Source organism: Notothenia coriiceps, unplaced genomic scaffold (genome assembly GCF_000735185.1).
Source record: "Notothenia coriiceps isolate Sejong01 unplaced genomic scaffold, NC01 NC01_scaffold00010967, whole genome shotgun sequence".
NCBI lineage: Eukaryota > Metazoa > Chordata > Actinopteri > Perciformes > Nototheniidae > Notothenia > Notothenia coriiceps.
Window position 1 is genome coordinate 74,315 of NW_011343668.1, and position 18,706 is coordinate 93,020.

General features: G+C 41.2%; 1 protein-coding gene across 1 annotated transcript in view; it reads right to left on the bottom strand.

Annotated features, from left to right (window-relative positions):
• LOC104946315 (unconventional myosin-Va-like) overlaps positions 1 to 18,706 on the bottom strand; it is a 66,217-nt gene continuing 47,511 nt past the window's right edge. Inside the window, exons 14-28 of the mRNA XM_010772103.1 lie at positions 17,462 to 17,518; positions 17,071 to 17,298; positions 16,458 to 16,466; positions 15,093 to 15,193; positions 10,325 to 10,523; positions 8,885 to 8,950; positions 8,369 to 8,462; positions 8,119 to 8,268; positions 6,979 to 7,133; positions 6,574 to 6,663; positions 6,275 to 6,425; positions 5,327 to 5,609; positions 4,156 to 4,330; positions 3,969 to 4,049; positions 1 to 3,514 (exon numbers count right to left, since the gene is read on the bottom strand). Coding sequence (XP_010770405.1) covers positions 3,362 to 3,514; positions 3,969 to 4,049; positions 4,156 to 4,330; positions 5,327 to 5,609; positions 6,275 to 6,425; positions 6,574 to 6,663; positions 6,979 to 7,133; positions 8,119 to 8,268; positions 8,369 to 8,462; positions 8,885 to 8,950; positions 10,325 to 10,523; positions 15,093 to 15,193; positions 16,458 to 16,466; positions 17,071 to 17,298; positions 17,462 to 17,518 — 1,992 coding nt within the window. The 3' untranslated portion in view covers positions 1 to 3,361. The remainder of the gene's footprint in view (positions 3,515 to 3,968; positions 4,050 to 4,155; positions 4,331 to 5,326; positions 5,610 to 6,274; positions 6,426 to 6,573; positions 6,664 to 6,978; positions 7,134 to 8,118; positions 8,269 to 8,368; positions 8,463 to 8,884; positions 8,951 to 10,324; positions 10,524 to 15,092; positions 15,194 to 16,457; positions 16,467 to 17,070; positions 17,299 to 17,461; positions 17,519 to 18,706) is intronic.

Here is an 18,706-nt window from a genome sequence, read left to right on the forward strand (position 1 = left end):
AATGCTGTATTCTTTTATTTTTACTTTTACAGATTTGACAATTTATTCCAAGTTTCTTAACGGTGAACACATTCACTAAGCACAACTACCAGAAACTACAAACAGTCCAGTTTGTACACATGGGTCAGAGAGGAAACATCTGGTACCAGCGTGTTCACACCGGTACCACGACAGCTGAGGTGATGATTTATGATCGTTTTTAACAATATTTAAAATGGCACAATCAACGCTAGTGCTGATAAGAACAATGGTCATTTATAATGTCTACGTCGTATCGTACAACCAACTCTCCCCTTCGTGTAAAAACGCAGAGTGAAGGAATGACACTTATTTCTGTTTGACAGCCCAAGAAAAGCCCAGGGAAACAACGCTGCTCAACAATACAAGCACATGAATGTAAATGTTTTCTAACGCTCCACTGAAACTATTCTTAATATGTCAGACGACAAGGATAGTCTGAGCAAGTGTGAGAAAGCTGGTGCTGCATCCACAAAAATCACAAGTGTCTTCCTTCCTGTGGCTTGCAATATTTCATAGTCTGAATAAAACTGCAAAAATAAATCACTGATTAAGGAAGTGAAGCGCCCACTCGCGTAGGGAATGTGGCAGAGGAAGCTTAATGGGTTGCAGTTCAGCAGGAAGGTGTTGGGAGTGTTTCTTTTTACAGTCCTTGTCAATCTATTATTTATCTGTCTTCCTCAGCAATGTCTAAAAAATGCATTTTGGACTAATGGCAAAACAGTGCAACCCTGTGGCAATAACTGTTGACCAAAAGGACACCTTATCAGAACAAAATATCACATTTAATATTAATTTTACAGTGGAAAAAAACCCTGGAGTGACACAATGACGATTTTGTTTTAGTCACTCAGATAGCAAATATTCAAATAAGGCTTTGCCCAAAAATGTGCAGCTAAAACACTTCATTAACAACTTAAAACATTCATATGTTAAATAAATTCCTTCCAGTTACCGTCTTACTTGCAACAGATATGTACTCTTTACACAAAGCATACTTGAAACCACCTAATAATGTAACAAAAAGGCAGATTGATAACATGTGGTCCCAATGAGAGCATATTCAATTATTCTCAAATACAAGTGCAATACAAACTTCACACACTAACTTCTCTTTACTCCACTTACAAATTTGAAGATGTTTAAATATGTATATTTCTCAGCATGTACTGTAGCTTCACAAGAGCAAGTTCACGGATATTTCAAATGCAAAACACATTTGGTTGAATGTTGGTTGGTTTTAGAAGAAACAAAACATAACCAATAAAACGTACCGAGTTCAGTTTTTGGAGACGATTCACAACCACCTATATATTTAAGCACCTTTAAAAAAAAAAAACATTCTATGAAAGTGAAATATGTTTGTGAAAGGCCTTTAGGACAAAGTAAGGTTCACATGAGGGTAAGAGGCAAATTGGGTTGGCTGTTAATACTAATGGCAAAACAGGAAGTAAACGGGGGGAAAAAGTGCAGCGAGGACAATGTGAACGCAGACAAAACACTTTCTGTAACAACATGGGCAGATTCCCTCACTCTCCAATCAGAAGACTACATCGATGTTTCTTTGTAGAAACAAACAACAAAAGTTTGAAGTTGTATTTCTACTGACTAGTAAAGCAAAGCGCATGCTGGTTGTATGAGGGCAGCAGCAGCAATGTATCCATGCTGAGTTGTAGCAGGTGAGGTGTAATATCATAGTTGAAGGAAAGTCCTAAATATGACTGGATATCTGGACCAAAACATATCGTGCACCAAAAAGAAAATGTCAGCAAACCCTTAATTTAACCGTGCAGTGCAATTGGAATGGAAAACAGCTGCACCTATTCTGTTGTTTTTGGTAATAAAAGGCCCATGTTGTGTTGTCTTGGCCGCTGAACAGGAAGGCATAGGACGGACATGAATGAAAAGAGAGGAGAGGAATCGCTCTCCAAAGCTGCGGTTTGTGGTCTTTGTGGGAATAAAGCAGATACAAATGTTGTAAAGATGGACACATCCAAGACGAACCCCCAAGAGACCTTTTCTGTCCTGTCTGCTCAGTGATACATGGCTTCTTCACGATATACACAACAGAAAATGATGATACTGAAATAAATAGTTCCACATTGATGATAACAAAACAGGCTTTGACCAGAGAAGACGAGAAGAGAGAGTAAAGCGTACGCAGTGCAACCCCCCCCCCCTCGGTGATTCAGCAGTGAGAAATGTGTGAGAGAGTGACTTCATATCTTTGTGCCAGTGTTTCCTCTGAGCTCTGGTCACATAACAGTACAGACTGCAGCAGGTTAAACCTTTGTCAAAGCTTCAACTTTCTAAATCTCTCCTCAGTTAAAACCCGTGCTACACTTCATCTGCAGGAAATGCAGGGTAACCATGGCAATGCGACAGTTAACTTAAGACTTGACCTAAGAAATAATCATCTCTGCTGGCACTACACTAGGCCTACATCATTTACCTGATAGACGTAAATATTTAACAATGGAGCCGATTATCTCGGGAATCCTATCCTTCATATATAGGAGGAGAAAGCTTCTAATCTCAAAGAGGGAGGGTGGGGACGGAGTTAAATGCAATAAATAAAATACACGATATATATATTATTCATATTTATATATGTATAAATGATATAGTACAGACGATGAGTTCTGTGTTGTCTTGACTGTTTTCAGAGAGGAAGGCCGGTCCAGGTTAACTCAACATGGGGGTGGAGAGAGCTAACTTTAGCATGGCTATCACTCAAAGCTTCATATGCGGACTCAAAACTCACTTTGAGACCCGACATACCAACCTCATCAAGTTACTTTCTTTCTGAGGACTCTACTCCTTTGTGTGGCGATATACATTCTCTCCGGGGAACGACACGATGACGAGATCTTACAGCGAGTTTACACACAGATCTGGAAGCTGGGGTCCACTAAGACGGACTCGATGGAGCGCGAGGAGGCATTGATATGGCCCTGTGGCTTCTCTAAGAGGCAAGCGGTTTTACAAGCAGTGGATGGTGACATTTAAACCAGCGAGTGCATCTGTGTGTTTTGTGAGACAGAAGTGAAGGCGTGCATGTGTACGTTCAGAGGATGTATGTTTTGTACAGATGCATGTTGAGAGTTCAGCATGTGGTTGTGTTTGAGGGTTTAATTTTTGTGTGTCAGTATCCAGATTCAGACCAGCGATTTTTTACTGGAAACCGTGTTTTGAATTAGAAGCTTTTTTTTATTTTTTAAATAACTGCTCAAATCGTGTTCATTTTTGAGTGTGTTCAACGCTTTTAATTTTCTTTGTAGTCTTTGTGGGCTAGTGAGTGTCATGTGGCCACTACGTCATCTTCTCCGCCTTCCTGTTGAGTTTAGACACGTGTGAGGAAGGCCAGGTTAAGAGAGCTGGGGACCTGGATGGTTTCCAGGGCAAGTGAGGACGGGCTGAATGGGAAGGTGACCGGGTAAATCATCTTGGTGTCCATCAACAACTGGGGACTCACACAACGGTCGCGCAAACGAGTCTGAATGGAAAAATAAGAGAGCACAGGAAGAGCAGGGAATTATATCATATGCAGTCACATTCATACAGAGATATTCTTAATAGGGTTCAGTGCGTTCCAGTAGCTTTGCACTTTCTAGTGCTTTGCATAATTGCTAGGCAGTCATCTTGCAACTTTTATTTTTCATTCCTTGCATTTAAAAATATTAATCTGATGTTTGTACCCAGTGATAACTTGGAACGTAGAAAAGTGAAGTGAAAAAGCAGTAAACACAACGCTCTGCCAATTTTGTAGCAAGTTCAAATTAATTAGCAACAGTGCTAAAGTGCATTTGCCACATGAAGGCTGAAGTTACTTACTATCAAATTAAAATGAGCATTACTAGATTGGCGGTTTCCTGATTTTAAAATCGTACATATGTTGCATTCATATGTCCAGAAAACAGTTTTGTATTAATACTGCAGGAGTGAATTACCTGTATGGTTCGTATGAATGACACTGATACCCTCTCCTCAAACTCGTTGACTGGTGTATAAAGGTTTAGGACCTTCACAATCTGAAAGAGACAAAACACAGACAGTTACAAACACATTTCTTAGCGTTCAGACGGACAGAGGCATCTTGTCTGGTTTCTCTGAATGCAGTGTTGTAGGACAGTGTACCTGAGCCGTGGTGAGGGCCAGGCACATGGAGCAGATGGCCTCGGCGTCCTCGTCGGTCTTCTTCTTTACCTGCAGCAGCTGAGCGGCCTGGATTAGAGGCTCCAGCGTTTCCTTCGCCCCGCACACCATCAGCCCTTTGTCCCTGAGCCACTCCTCAAGCTGGCTTACGTTGTACCTACACACACACACACACACACACACACACACGATTACATTACAATACATTTTATTTAGCTCATGCTTAAGTGATTTATGATAAGCGCAATCAACCAAAAGCATAACATTCCTAACACCAAGAAAAACTGGCTCAACAATCACAAACTACATTGTTTAAATTATATGTATTTATTGATAATAAAAACTGAATGTTATTTTTTGTAATAACAAAATATTGTGAAAAGAGAAATTAGGCATATCGAGTACTTTTAGTTTTGATACATTTTGCTGATAAAACTTATGTACTTCCACTAAAGTAGCATTTTCAGTTCAAGAATGATCAGAATCAAGTTTATTGCCAGGTGCGTTTACACAAACAAGGAATTTGCTTTGGTATCTGTAGGAGCGAACTTAAACAATCTAAAAAAATAAGTTGCAAAGTAAGTAAAATAAAGAAAATAATTGTAATAACTTGTATACTTTAAGTCAGAGTACTTCTTGCACTCCTGCTTATATTCCAGAGAAAGCATACTGCTCTGCAGTCAAAATTGTGAAAACACACCTGAAACAATCTAGACTGAAATATGTCTTTTTGAGTTTGGCGTAAACTATCCCTCCTAATCAGGGGTGTCAAACTCAAGGTTAAATGTCGCTTTACAGAAGCACGTTGCCCATAAACTACATATCCCACAATGCATCTCGTTTTGTGACCTGTGCACTGAAGAGACTTGCAATTATTTGCCCTAGACTTCTGCTTTCAGACGTGGTTGATTATGAAGTTATTACCCTATCCGATAATAATCCAATGCAGAGGTAATAATGTAATATAATACATTATTTTATATATATGATATATTTATACATGCATATTTATAAAGTCTTAACGTTACAACCGGCCTTTCGAGTGCAACCATAACACTAATGTGGCCCTCGACTAAATTGAATTTGACTCCCCTTTAAGTGTTCACAACACATAAAGCAGAGCAGTCTCCCTCCCAGCAGCCCCTTGTCTCACCTGATCTGCATGCCTTTGCTCCAGGAGCACATGTCTTTGCGCAGCAGCAGGTTGTTGAGGGTGACAGCCCCGATTATGTAAAACTGCTGCTTCACCACCTGCTTCATGAGCTCGGGGTCGGTGCCGTGCTGGCACATGGTGGAGTGGAAGGCGCTGAGCTGCCGCAGGATGGAGTCCAGGGTGTAGGTGCCCTCGTCCGCGATGCTGGACGTCCTCTTACGGAGACCCGTGGGCTTCACCCCCGACACGCCCTGGATGGTCTCGTGCTCCAGCATGCCAGACACTGCAGGGAACACACACAGGTACTTTACTGTAAGTACTGTTGCCTTCAACTCCTACTCCTCTGAACTTAGCACTTTTTACTTTATTAGCTTTTGTTATTTTTCTTTACTTGCTTGTAAAGCATCTTTGAGCACCAGGAAAAGAACAATGAAATCACAATGTATTATTATTAAGTGGAAATGACATTATTCTACTGTAGCATTAGCTTGTAGAAGCTAGGAGTGGGTAATCAAAGCATCATGATATTGCATGGTCAATGAATACGCGAACACCAAGTCTTGTTCGTTCATGTGACAAAGTTAATCTTTCATTACATAAACTATCAATATTATAAAAACAAATCTAACTTTAAAAAAAATACATATGCATTCGATAAGTTGGACATTTTATAATGTAAAACTGACACTTTGTCATTACTTTTTTTTTTGGCAGTGTTGACAAGTCTGCCTGCTTGACAATCCGATTTTTTCTGCAATAAAATCAACTAAAAATGTAATTAAACTCTATTCTCTAATTTGCACTTGAAAAATAAATACATTGCAATGTTTGTTGTATATTACAAAGTCGCAATTTGTATACTTTTTATATTACAATGGTATAGTGATACTTCTGGTGATCCCCAACCCTAGCAGTAGCACACACACTCAGACGTGTTCATGCACACACCTATACTGGGCTGCAGGATGTTCTCCATGCACTTGATGAGCTGCTGGTAGATCTGGATGGCCAGGTCGCTGATCACCTGTCGGTACTCTGCCAGGTCGAAGTTGGACAGACAGTGTTCGTTCTGCCTCGTCGTGTTGTGCTTCATGAAGGCCTGACACGAACACACAGGCAGATACAGGGTTACAACTGTTCTTGTTTAATTAAAAACAATAATGTAGAATTCTAACAATCCTTCTTCATGAGTCATGACTGTGTACATATTTGAGAGAGTTTCTCTGTTGGTGTTGTGTCAGTCTCACCTCGTCTCCGCTGTACTGTTTGAGGCAATGCAAGAAACGGCAGGTGTTGGATAGCCAGAAGGAGACGGTCTCAAAGTCGTCTCCTCGTTTCTGAAAGAACAAATTAAGTCAGTAAATCAGCAGGTTATATTCATAATCAAGACCTATCAGAGTCATTTCGTCCCCCGGATGACTGAGAAGCAGCCTTTGAAGCATCTTGATTCAAATAAAGAAGAAACAGATTCAGCTATTACCTTTAAAACACATTTACTCAACACTTACCGGGGACATGTAAATGCTACAAGTACTAATCAACTGTGTACAGATCGCCCGGGAAACTCTTATCACCCTTTCTTTGTAGGATTGACATCATCATTCAGCTTTATATAAGAACTACTGCCCTACACACAAACACAGTATGCATACCTTCAGGATCTTCTTGATACTGTTGATGGTGGAGGTGAGCAGGGTGCGGACCTTCTGGTCATCATTGACGTAGTCGGCATGTCTCAGACACATGAACAGGATGTAGGCCGGCAGACCTGGGATCAGATTCACAGCTACACCTCGAGGCTTCAGCTCTGCAGAGACAAGAGTTCAGTGATCAAGAATTCAGAGACAAGCTTCAGCTTCATATTCTACGAAAGCTTTATGGTTTCCGACTAGAGAAACTGTGGATACAATAGGCGCATTCACACCAAGTACTTTTCCCACAAAGGTTCCTGAGAACTACGATTTAGTTGCGTTCACACCAAAAAGTCCCAGGAACTAAATTAGTTCTAGAGAACCTTTTTTACCCCCTTTTCAGTCTCTGCTAGAGAGCAGGGACTTTCGTGGGAGAAAAAGGTTCCTGTGTCGGATTGGCTGGGCGGATTGCAAACCACGCCCCGTCAAACTCCCAAAAACTTTTGTGAAGCCGCCATTTTATTATCCTCGCATTGCATTATTAGCATTAGCGTTATTAGCATTAGCATTAGCCAAGCGCACCAACGGAGAGAGACTAACTTATGACAACACAAAATAAAACATGGGAGCGGTGGAGATGAGGAGGTGTCGGCGTTCTGGCCGTTTACTCGGAAGGCCCAGCAGTTTCTACTGAAGCCAGTCATGGATGTATAATAAGCCAGTCCCCAACTCCGGGGACTTCCGGCCGGGGATTTTGGGCGGCAGTATACGCCGTGAAGTTGTTTGCGGCCTGCCAGTAAACCCAAAGCAGAAGAAGAAGAAGTGACGTCAGCGGCTTCATTTGCCTAATCCACCCCCAGGAACTAATTTCCGGTGTGAACGCGATCTGTACTTAGTTCATGAGAACTAAAGAGTTCTCAGGAACCTTTGTGGGAAAAGTGCTTGGTGTGAACGTGCCTAATCTTTATTCTAGCAGCTTTAATTGATAAATGGAATTGAGCGATTTTCAAGTTATCTTAAAAAGTAAAACAGTTCCAAGTTAAATCCTCAAAATGCAACTTGAGACAGAGCCCAAAGCGTCCTTGAATGACCTATTTGGAGTCAATGATTATTCAGGATGTGTGATGACTCGTGTTAATGCTCTTTATAGTAAGGTCTCACCCAGGATGAGGTTCTTGACCAGTTTGAGCTCATCCTCCTTGTTGTACTCCAGCATCCCTTGGAAATCTTTCTCCCTGCGGGGAATGTTGACAGGATGAATCGGCTCATCCACCACCTGTCCCGGAGACGTCTGTCCCTCGGTTTGACCCGCTGTGAAACACAAGACATAAAACATCAGGCTATATGTTGTACCGTTATGATCAAACGTACATACTCTTAATCCTCTGCTGACCCATGGTTTCTCCCTTACCTCCCATCTCTCCGATCCTCTTGGAGTAAACCTTCAGCTGCTTCTTCAGCTTGCGGATGGTTCGGTCCTGTTTCTCCAGCTGCTCCATTAGGTCCTGAAGGTTGGGAGTGATAGAAAAATAGAGAATAGTGAGGACATGGGAAAGCTTCTGAATTCTAAGAGAGCTTCACGCTGTCGCCCCCCAGTGGTTAAAAACATACACTTTTGTAAATCAGCTGCGGGCTTTGCATCAGCCAAAGTCTTTGAAACAGACAAACAAACAGAAAGAGCAGGGAAGGGGAAGGTTGAATCAACGTAAGAGCTGCTGTATTGATTTTTTTGTTTTCAGAGGAAGCAAAGTTTCAGGACTCGGTGGCTGTTAGAAAACGAGAGAATGCTGCAGAGCTGCTCCTCTGAGTTAGAAGACGCCGCTGTGGAGAGTTAGAGCAACACTCAGCGCCGTTTCATTCAAAACACACAACATCCGTTAGTTCTGACACATGCAAACATACACGCGCACACACACACTCTACATACAACCATCCGTCGTAAAATCTTGACTCGAGCCTCTCTGGATGCTTCGGGGTCTTCAGCCAGGAGCTCCTGTCAGGTGACACCCAACACGCAGATGAGTGTGTGTGACAGTGATTCAGTTTTTCAGTGGGAGACCCAGGTGGGAAGGACACCACCAACCCATGATACATGAAATGTAACTGTCCTTCAGAACTGTCTGGTAGTTTGTCACTCTCTGTTTTATAATCATCACAATATAACTGCATTTCGCTTGTGTTTTAAGAAAGCACTAAGTCTGTATGCGTATGTTGTTTTATGTAGATGTAGATTCTGGTTTAAAGGCACCAGAGTCATGTATTACCAATCTTTACTTTTCTTTTCTGAAGATTGTGCTCTGGATGCATAGCAGGAATAACGCAGCAATTCCCTTACTGCTGAAAGCAGTATTTTGTATATAACAAATGTTGATATCTTATGCCATCTATATGAAGGACTTTGGTAAACAGTAATTCTGCCTTTTTGTGCACAGTTAGAGTCGTCCCCCAAAGTATTTTTGTGCTTGAGAAGAGAAAAGATGAGACATTAACTTACTAATACCCTAGCATTCAAGTCATTTTCTGAAATTAACTAAGAACAAACTGAGATGACACAACAAGCATCTCTTTCTGCATCTTTGCTGCAATTGGAAGGCAATAATAAGTGTAACAGATTTAAAGGCTTCATCTTTGAGGCAGTGGTATGACATTTTGGGAGAGACCATTCTCTAAACTGATTGTCAACGAGCAAGCTAACATGCATATTTCCCAAAATGTCAACTTTAGAGTCTTGAAAATTGAGCAATACCAACTATCTGAAAGTAGGGAAAAGTATACTGAAACTGCAGTACAGGTTAGAGCAGGGGTGTCCAAACTTTTTTCACCGAGGGCCACACAGAGAAATATGCGAAGGGCTGGGCCAGTCTGGGAGGAGAGGTTTATTGCCTCATAAGTTAAGTTATAAGTTGGAAAAGTCAATCCAATGTAGGTAAATTATTCTTGATACTTGAAAATGCTTTAAGAAAAAAAACAGCCTACATCCCAGCTCTGCATAGGGCTTCATTAGGTTTGTTAGCAGCTCATTCCCTGACCCTAACCTTAACCCCTTATCATAAGGGGAAATATGAAGGGTATATTTCAAGGTTGTTATGTACATTTGTGTAATATATATGAACATATATATTTAAGAAGTAAAGCAGGCAGAAGTTTATTATACTTAAGTCATTATACTTTTTTGAATTTGCTGAGTGAGGGCCGATTCAAAATGGCCCGTGGGCCGCATTTGGGCCCCCGGGACGTAGTTTGGACACCCCTGGGTTAGAGTTACCGCTGTTCATCTGCCTGTAGTGTGTGTGTGTGTGTGTGTGTGTGTGTGTGTGTGTGTGTGTGTGTGTGTGTGTGTGTGTGTGTGTGTGTGTGTTCAGCGTACCAGGTTCTCGTTGGTGAGGCGGGTGATCTCGTGCTGCAGGCTGGCCTCGATGCGGGCCTCTGGAGGCAGCTGCAGGTTCTGGGCTAAGAGCTGCTGCTGGCGGTTGTTGTCCTCCTTCACGTTCTGCAGCTCGCCACGCAACGACTCCACATCGTTATCGTAGCCTCGCCGCTGAGTCTGAAGCTGGTGCTCCAGTAACCTGAGGGGGGGGGTGAAGGAAGGAGGGTAGGGATGAGGGACGAGAAGTGAGGAGGAGGATGGAGTGGGATAGACGAAAGAGTGTGAGAGGGCACAAATGGGAGAAAAGGGGAAACAAATCAGCGTTATTGTGTGAATGAAACTTCATATGACAGTGAGAGAGGATTTCACCACAGCATGGTGACGCAGGAGCATGCTGTGCAGACATTACCAGCAGCCCAGCTCTCTGAACACTTTTTCTTAAATATGCTGCTTCATTAAAAAGGGGCTGAATAGGAAATTCAGAGCATATCTAAGATGGAGGGATTCCCTGCACACGGCTCTCCACATGAACAACATGCATCCACCGCTGATTAGATTTGAGTAAACACAAATATGTATTTACTTCTTAGAGAACACATTACTCCACTGCATCTTAACAACGAAAATAGTTGTTTGCTGGTTTTTTTAAATTTGATGAATTTCGTACATGGATCGTTAATAAAAATTCACTTTCTTGAAAAGTAAAAAAAACCAACAAAAAAACAGTTAAACGTTGATTGCTCCAGCTGAAGTTGGGGCCTCCTTCAAAAACTGTTCATGGACCCTTCAAATTTAAATAGTTGTCTTGTTTTAAATTCTCTAAGGTACTTCTCTTCATGTGTTATGTTAAGAGTAACATTGGAAAGAGGAGCTAGACAGGCCTTGAGTGATCAGAATAAAGTCAAATATTATACCTAAACAATTATTAGGGTTTGTTTTGAATGTCAGGAATAAGGAGGGTTTCCCGCCTTGTTTTGACTTCTTGTGCATCAGTTAGTAAGATGTAAGTGATAAAACACGACTGATCTACTCCCTCTCTAGGATCTTTGCAGTACAGTAGTTACTGTACAATTTAACAGGCTGTCACTCATAACTGAGTAAAACAAGGTTAGTGGAAGGATGGAGGCAATGTCTGATGCACAATACACAAAAGGGAAAAACAATTCAATTTGTTTTTATAAATTGCTTTAAATAATGCAGCTTCTATGCGGAGTTTTCTATGGATAAAACAACCATGTAAAGAGCTGTGTGGGGAAGAGTGAACATGTTCTGTTGTGCCACAAATATAGAGAGTACCTAAGTAGACTACATGACACACTTTAATACAACAGACTTTAGTCGCTGTTACGAAATAACGTGTGTTGTGGCGCATTTCCACTGCAGCACCTAGCCCGGCTTAGTACGGTATGGTTAGGCCAGGCTCACTTTATGCTGCGTTTCCATTACAGTTTAGGAACTGGTGTAGTAACTATAATAACGAAGTGTAGCCGGGGAGGTCGGCTGTTCGGCGGGCGGAGCGAAGCTGCGTAAAACTGCTGTGACGTCATCTTCAATGCGAACCACAAAACCATAATATCAGCCGTTAGCTGTTAGCACTCAGAGCTTACAGCTCCTCCTATCTGTTCAGAAACTAGACAAAAGTTAAACAAGTACAAACCACAGACTGTCTGTGTCATGGTGAATACAGTCGCTGGTTTATTTATGTCTGTAGGCCGTTGTTGTGAGTGTGGACGGTCGGAGCATATACGTTGATCGATCCGATCTCCATTCAGAACACACACATAAATCACGGTAAAATGTGTTCATTTTGTTGTAGTTGTAGCCCCCTTGCCAGCGATTCTCACTGACCATTCAGCAGTCGAGTTTAGCATATTCAGCCCGGTTGTTGGCCCGGTAAGAACCTCGATTTTGGACGGCCAGAAAAAAGGTGAAAAAGTAGCCCTGAGCCGGAACTAGCCCTAGTGGAAAAGCAAAAACGGGCCCTCTTAAACCTTGCAATGTGCTGCAGTGGAAAAGCGCCATATGTTTTGCCTTAAACCAGCTTTTAAATTAGTTTAGAGGATCTCTTAGTCAAACCAAAACACAAGCTGTCTCAGTATACGTCCTAAAACTGTTAAGTTGGACAACATTGAAAGTTAGCTGTGAGAGAAAACTCTGAACAGTTGATACAGCGAAAGAAAGAGGAAGTACATGAATGAAGAAACAACAGCAGCACACATCCTTTCCTGTGAGAAGGCAAACGCTTCATGCTCAAATAAAAACACCTGATGGTTTCCTTTAAGCCCTGATTAACCAGCCACAGCTCTCCGTCCTCATTCAGCTTGTGGAGGTCTGGAGCGGCAGATCTGACCGACACAACACAAAGGAACATGAACAACACAATGACAACAAGACAGAAGCGGGATGGTTGGGTTGGGGAGAAGTGTGCAAAACAAGAATAAAATGTCTGCTTTTTATCTGAAGTGTCTGCATGTGTGCATGTTCTAACACTGTCCAATTTGAAGTCATATTATCTGGAGTTTAAGGTGTACTGAATGTGGCTGTAGAGAGAAATATGCATACAACTTGTTCAGACTGTGATATAAATAAATCTCTAATTTGAATAAAATCTAACAAAATATTTTTGAAGATATTCTGATAACCGTGGATTCAGGTTATTTTTCAAATGCAGTCATTTCTACTAATGTCTGTTTTGAACGAATAATTTCACAAGCAAAGTGAGAAACATGTAAAAAAAGAGAGGGATTAAGCCAGTGATGCACAGTATTGTAAAGACTGCCTAAAAACAGAGAACATGTCTGCTGTTAGCTAGCTATTGTGTGTACAATATCAAATATGTGTTTACTTTGCCATCTTACAATGTGCATCTTTTCAAGACCAATGAGATGACATGCACTTAAAAACATGGAGAAAATAAATGTTAACATGATGATTCCTTGCAGAAACATTAAAAATGAAATTCCTTTAAGGTGTGCTGTGCATCTCTGCTTGGACAAACAAAGAGAAAAGTGGGCTTTCATGCAGGATTTATGCCAAACTCATTCCATAAAGCTGAGATAGGAGGCCTGCATCCAACCCAACACTGCCTGAAAGTCAGTGAGTGAGGAAGTCAGGTTGAAATCTATGTGTTAGTAAAGGTTAGACTACAACTGAAGACTACATGAAACCCTTTGAAGCTCAGACCTTTCCATGCTGTCATGCTGCACATTTAGAAAACACTGCATTTAAACATGGTGTTCTGCAGCATCTCCAAAAACAGACCAGAAGCCCCTGAACACATCTTCATATCTTTGTTTTGAGGAAAACTGATTCTCTCTTCAGTTTGAGAGACTCATGCCTAACTAGGAGATCCCATGCAAAACGAAGAATCTTAAAATATGACTTGTATGACTTGATGTTTAATAATAACAACTGTTAGAGCATAAGTCCGACCTGAACTGTAGCTAGAGCGGCTTCGTTATTCATCATGCTGTTAGCGCAGAAACAGCTACCCAAGCTTTCATCAGCACGAAGACGTAGAGTCAGCTGTTTCAGCCTCAGTAAAACAAATCTCTTTTTCACTCTGGTTTTGCATCAGCGTGGCCATGCATGCTCTGTCCCATGATGCATAGGCCACGTCTGCTTGTTTTTTTTTTTACCTCAGCCTACTCAGGAGATCACTGACTTCCAATGGCTTACGCATGAACCTAGGAGATCTGCACAGGACAAGGCAGTGTTCACAAACACACACATTTATATAATGTATATATCATGGTAACAACAGACACAACATTTGGATCAAAAAAATATAGGGATTTGGGAGAAGTGAATTCACACTTCCATTAAATAAATTACATTTTGTTTGCCATTTAATATCTTTCATCGTACTAGTGTCACTATACAAACATGTCACCTCCACCTGCCATGCTTTTGTGCAACTATAGGCATTACAATGGGTTGCAAATGTTCACAAAAGGTCAAGAACATTTCTAAATGTATGTGAATAAATTCTTGTTTCGCGATCCACTACCCCTTGGCTTCTTAAGATAAGCAGTAGATGGCGCCAATTTTCCATTGGGAAGACTTTTTTTTTTACCATTGCAGTAGAAGGGGCTGATGACGAAATTAAAAAAGCGGCAGTAGAAAAAGTATGTAGAATACCTGATTTAAAAATGACCTTTCTGTTTGTTTTATGTATTCATGTGATGAAGGTTACATCAAATGTTATGTGGAGCGTTGCGCTAATCTATCGTGATGATCCGTCTCTTCAGCAGAGCAGAAGCTACATCGAGGTTTCAGTCGAATGCTTCGTGTATGTCAATATTTATTCGCTTACGAGACACTTTGTCATAGTTTGCTTTTAGCAATACACCAACTTCTTCCGGCCGAAAAAACCCATTAAAAAAAAAACCTTTTTGCCAAAGCACTGGTTCTTAGTATCATAATGGTTGAGGTATTGTGCGCTCCTTTTGTTGATGGGAGGGAGTGATAATGTCTGTCATATGTTGATAATGTTTGCACAATATGAAAATCGATAGCATCAAGTCATTGTATGTCCTTCTGGTGTCCAAAGAGGGCATGAATGATTAACCCTGATGTACAACAGGTGTCGTTATGTAAGAATCTCCATGTACGTCCTATTTATGTTGTGTCTGTGAAAAATATTTTTTTCTGCGTTTCCACTTCGTTTTTTTTATGCTCAAACTGGAAAAAGATATGGATGGAAATACACCTAATTATGAATGTATGGATCTGGAGATTAGGAGGAGTACTGTCTGTAACAAAGTACCTGTTGGTGTCTTTAAGCCCTACGTAGGCTTGCTTGATTTCGTCAGAGTCCTTCAGCTTGGAAACATCCTCCGCATAGACTGAGGGCTCGGTCATGGTTTCCTACACAAAGATAAACAAAGGGGATACATTAGAAAAGGTAACACCACATTTAAAACAGTAACCAGGCTCAAACAACCTCTGGCAAAGGTGCATAATGAACCCGTGTCATTCAGATAGGTGTATGAATAAAGATAATGGAGTCATGGTTAGTTCACAGTGCTGAGGGCTGTCAGCATGTGTGCTGCTGACTCCCTGCCAGCTTCACTACGGCTGCCGGCTACCACTGTCCTTTTACTCTGACAATCATCATCCTCCAGATGAAACACTGACAAGTAATCAAGTGACGCCTCAGTGACAGCAGGGAGCTTCACCGCGGGGCGACTTCTACTAGCTTTCAACAGACATGAGGAGGGGTTTAAGGTCACTCATGATCCTAATGTCTGAGTGGGGTTCATGTGATCGCTGTGTGACAGTTTGATGTAAAGACAAGGATCATTTGTTAGCATCAAAGACACGAATATCTATATCTGTGTAGCTGTACGAGGTGGGAATCAAACGGATTCATGTACAAAATGTGATTCTTGTCTTCTGAGATGAAATGTGGAATTCACAAATTCCCAAGACATATTTTTTTTTATATTAGAACCTATATGGCGTATGATGGACAGGTAATCCTACACAAAGTCTAATGTGTGTCAAGCATTTTTTGAACAATCACAGTTTTAAAGAAATGTGTAGCATACATTTTTGAAAATTGCCAAGTTTCTTAAAAAATATAATTAACAGATTATAAGAAAACCATGTAATTATGAAACACACGACATATTTTTTTAAATCTTAAACTTGTTTTATGAGAACTCATTGAGAAACACTAAAAACGTAATATTAAAAAGCACTTTTTGTGAAAGCCTGGCGTACATTTTGGCTTTTGCCTTTGTGTGTTTATATTACAGCAATCTGTTGACATAAAAAAATAAGACTTCATAATCCTTTTATTAATTATTCAGCTGCCACATTATGCCACACTGACTTCATTAGCGCTGTTGAGATACTTTTGAGCAGCAGCAAGTGAAAAAAGGGAATCCCTACTATTGAACAACCACCAGGAGAACAGTTGTTTAAAGTATTTAAGTGTATATTTTGAATTACTTAGAATCTTTCCTAGCAGTGGTGTTAGAGCTGCACAGAGAAAACAGACTAACTAACATATCAAATTAAAAGTTGGATCAGATCTTTAAACAAATGAGGTTTACATGCAAGAAACACAGTGACACAGTGACACAGAGCTAAACAGTCATGCAGGAGGCAGTTTTTGTAACTGTACCTTCTCATCCTGTGGGGGAGCGTGGATGGAGGAGAGAAGGTTGAGACAGGAGTTAGACAAAAAGACGGTGCAGTGAAACAGAAAACTACTTCCAGTGAGAACATCGACGTGATTTCATTTTTAGTTTGACCCTCTACTACATTTTGTTCAAATGTCAAATAAGTTATACTCTATTAATCGTTCGCCATTTTTTGCTTTAAAGCTAGAAAGGAAGTCTCAGATTTCATGCTTTTTTTGAATACATCAACATGAGAAAAGTATTTATTTATAACTCATTACTTCAAAAATCTGAGATTAGGATCACTCGCCAAATGTAATTGTAGTGATCTCTTTTTTTTTATTTATCTTGTGCTAACAAACAGAAGCAGACATGGGGGAAAACACAACATGCACATGTGAGGTGGTGGATGCGAGCAAGCAGGGTGCCATCCTCCTTCATTTAGCTTCATTTGGTGAAAGACACAGCACCACGTAAAGATGCCATATGTTTAACCTAAAGTGGCTACACACTCGGCTTTTCAGTATCCTTGGGTCTTTTTTCACTTCAGTCGTGATATGGATGTACTTCCTGTATTTGCATCCTGAAAACAGTCACAGTCACACGTTGCTCTACCTTGTGGTGCATGGCCTCCTTCTGGCTGACCAGCTGTGAGCGCAGGATTAACACCTCCTCCTTACGGACCTCCAGCTCCTCACAGGAGGAGTTCAGCTGCTCCAACACCACCTTGTAGGCTGGGGAGCCTGGGGCCCCGGCGCCTGGACCAGCTTTACCCAGCAGGCTTTGCCTAATCTCCACCAGGTCATGTTTCAGCTTCTTGTTCTCCGAATCCAGCTCCTGGCGCTGAGGAGTGAAAAGACTCAGTGTCGGTGGGTCACAGTAACAAGTGCCAAATGAGGCTTTCTGAAGCTAAGGCAGGAATTACTCTAATAAGTAAGTGTCTGGCTTTCGGTCGGTGAGAGAAAAGGTGCTAATGTCTCCACTCTCTTCTCCTCTGGTAGCTTACCTTCAGTGACTCGTACTCCAGCTCTGCTCCACGAGCCTTTTTAAACTCAACGTCATCCTGAAACAAGGAGCAAAACATGGCGATGAAGAGGGTTTTCGTACAGTGACAACGTGTGTAATACCTCATTCAGCTTCATTTAACGCAGGGCCAATTAAAAAAACGGCCTGAAGGAAGAAAAAGGTGGTTCGATTTTTGTTCATATCTTCATCTAAATCAGTGCTTCTCAAACTTTTTTCAGTAATGTACCCCCTTTGAAACATTTTCTCAGCCAAGTACCCCCTGACCGACCCCGGACATTTTTGACAGAAAAAGCCTATATAAATAATTACAATATAGTGATGTTCCATCAGTGTTTGATTTATTAACTCCTTAATGCATGAATTACAACAAACTAAGGATATTTTGATGAAAATATCCTTAGTTTGTTGTAATTCATGCATTAAGGAGTTAATAAATCAAACACTGATGGAACATCACTATATTGTAATTATTTATATAGGCTTTTTCTNGGTGTAATTGTGTAGCCCGTTTAGGCGAATGAAACTCGACACAAAATTTGTCAAAGATTAGGGAAACACCTTCAAAGGTGAACGCCGTAGGAAATAAAAAAAAAGAGTCCGCCCGTTAGGTTTAAGTAAGGACTCGGTTATTGGTAGTTTCAGTTGAGGTTATCACCGAGGAATTAATACCGAAAAGTAGGGGATAATTTGATTACATGAAAGCTGGTAAGTAGGTCAAAGCTGTCATTCAACATCCCTTAAAAACCCTCTGAAAATTTGAAAGGTGGAATGACGACAACGTAAAGGGCAGGGGGGGAACAACACGACACACACACCGGTTGAAGGGTTGTCCTCAGTAAAACCCCCCCCGAGGAACCCGCTTAGGGTTTTTTCCCAACCTGGGAGATAGGATCCTAAGCTTGCCGTTGAATAAGGTGACGACGGTGACTCCATGAGCCGGCCAGTAAGTGAGGCAATCCCCTTCCAAGGATTCGAATTTACCCTGATATGCTGACGTTGGGTATTGCCCAAAAACTTTGAAGATAAAACATCACTAGTAGAAAGAGTTATTTTTGTAGAAAACGACCTAGAAAAAGTTCAAGCAAACCGGTTAAGTCTTGGAGTTCTAACAACGGCCTTCAGGGGTGCCTCCTTAATTTGGAAACACCACTTGATAACCTGGGGGCCACCTACTAACTCGTCAGTGTCTTGTTACCCCCGAAGAATGGGAATGGGTGGTTAAATT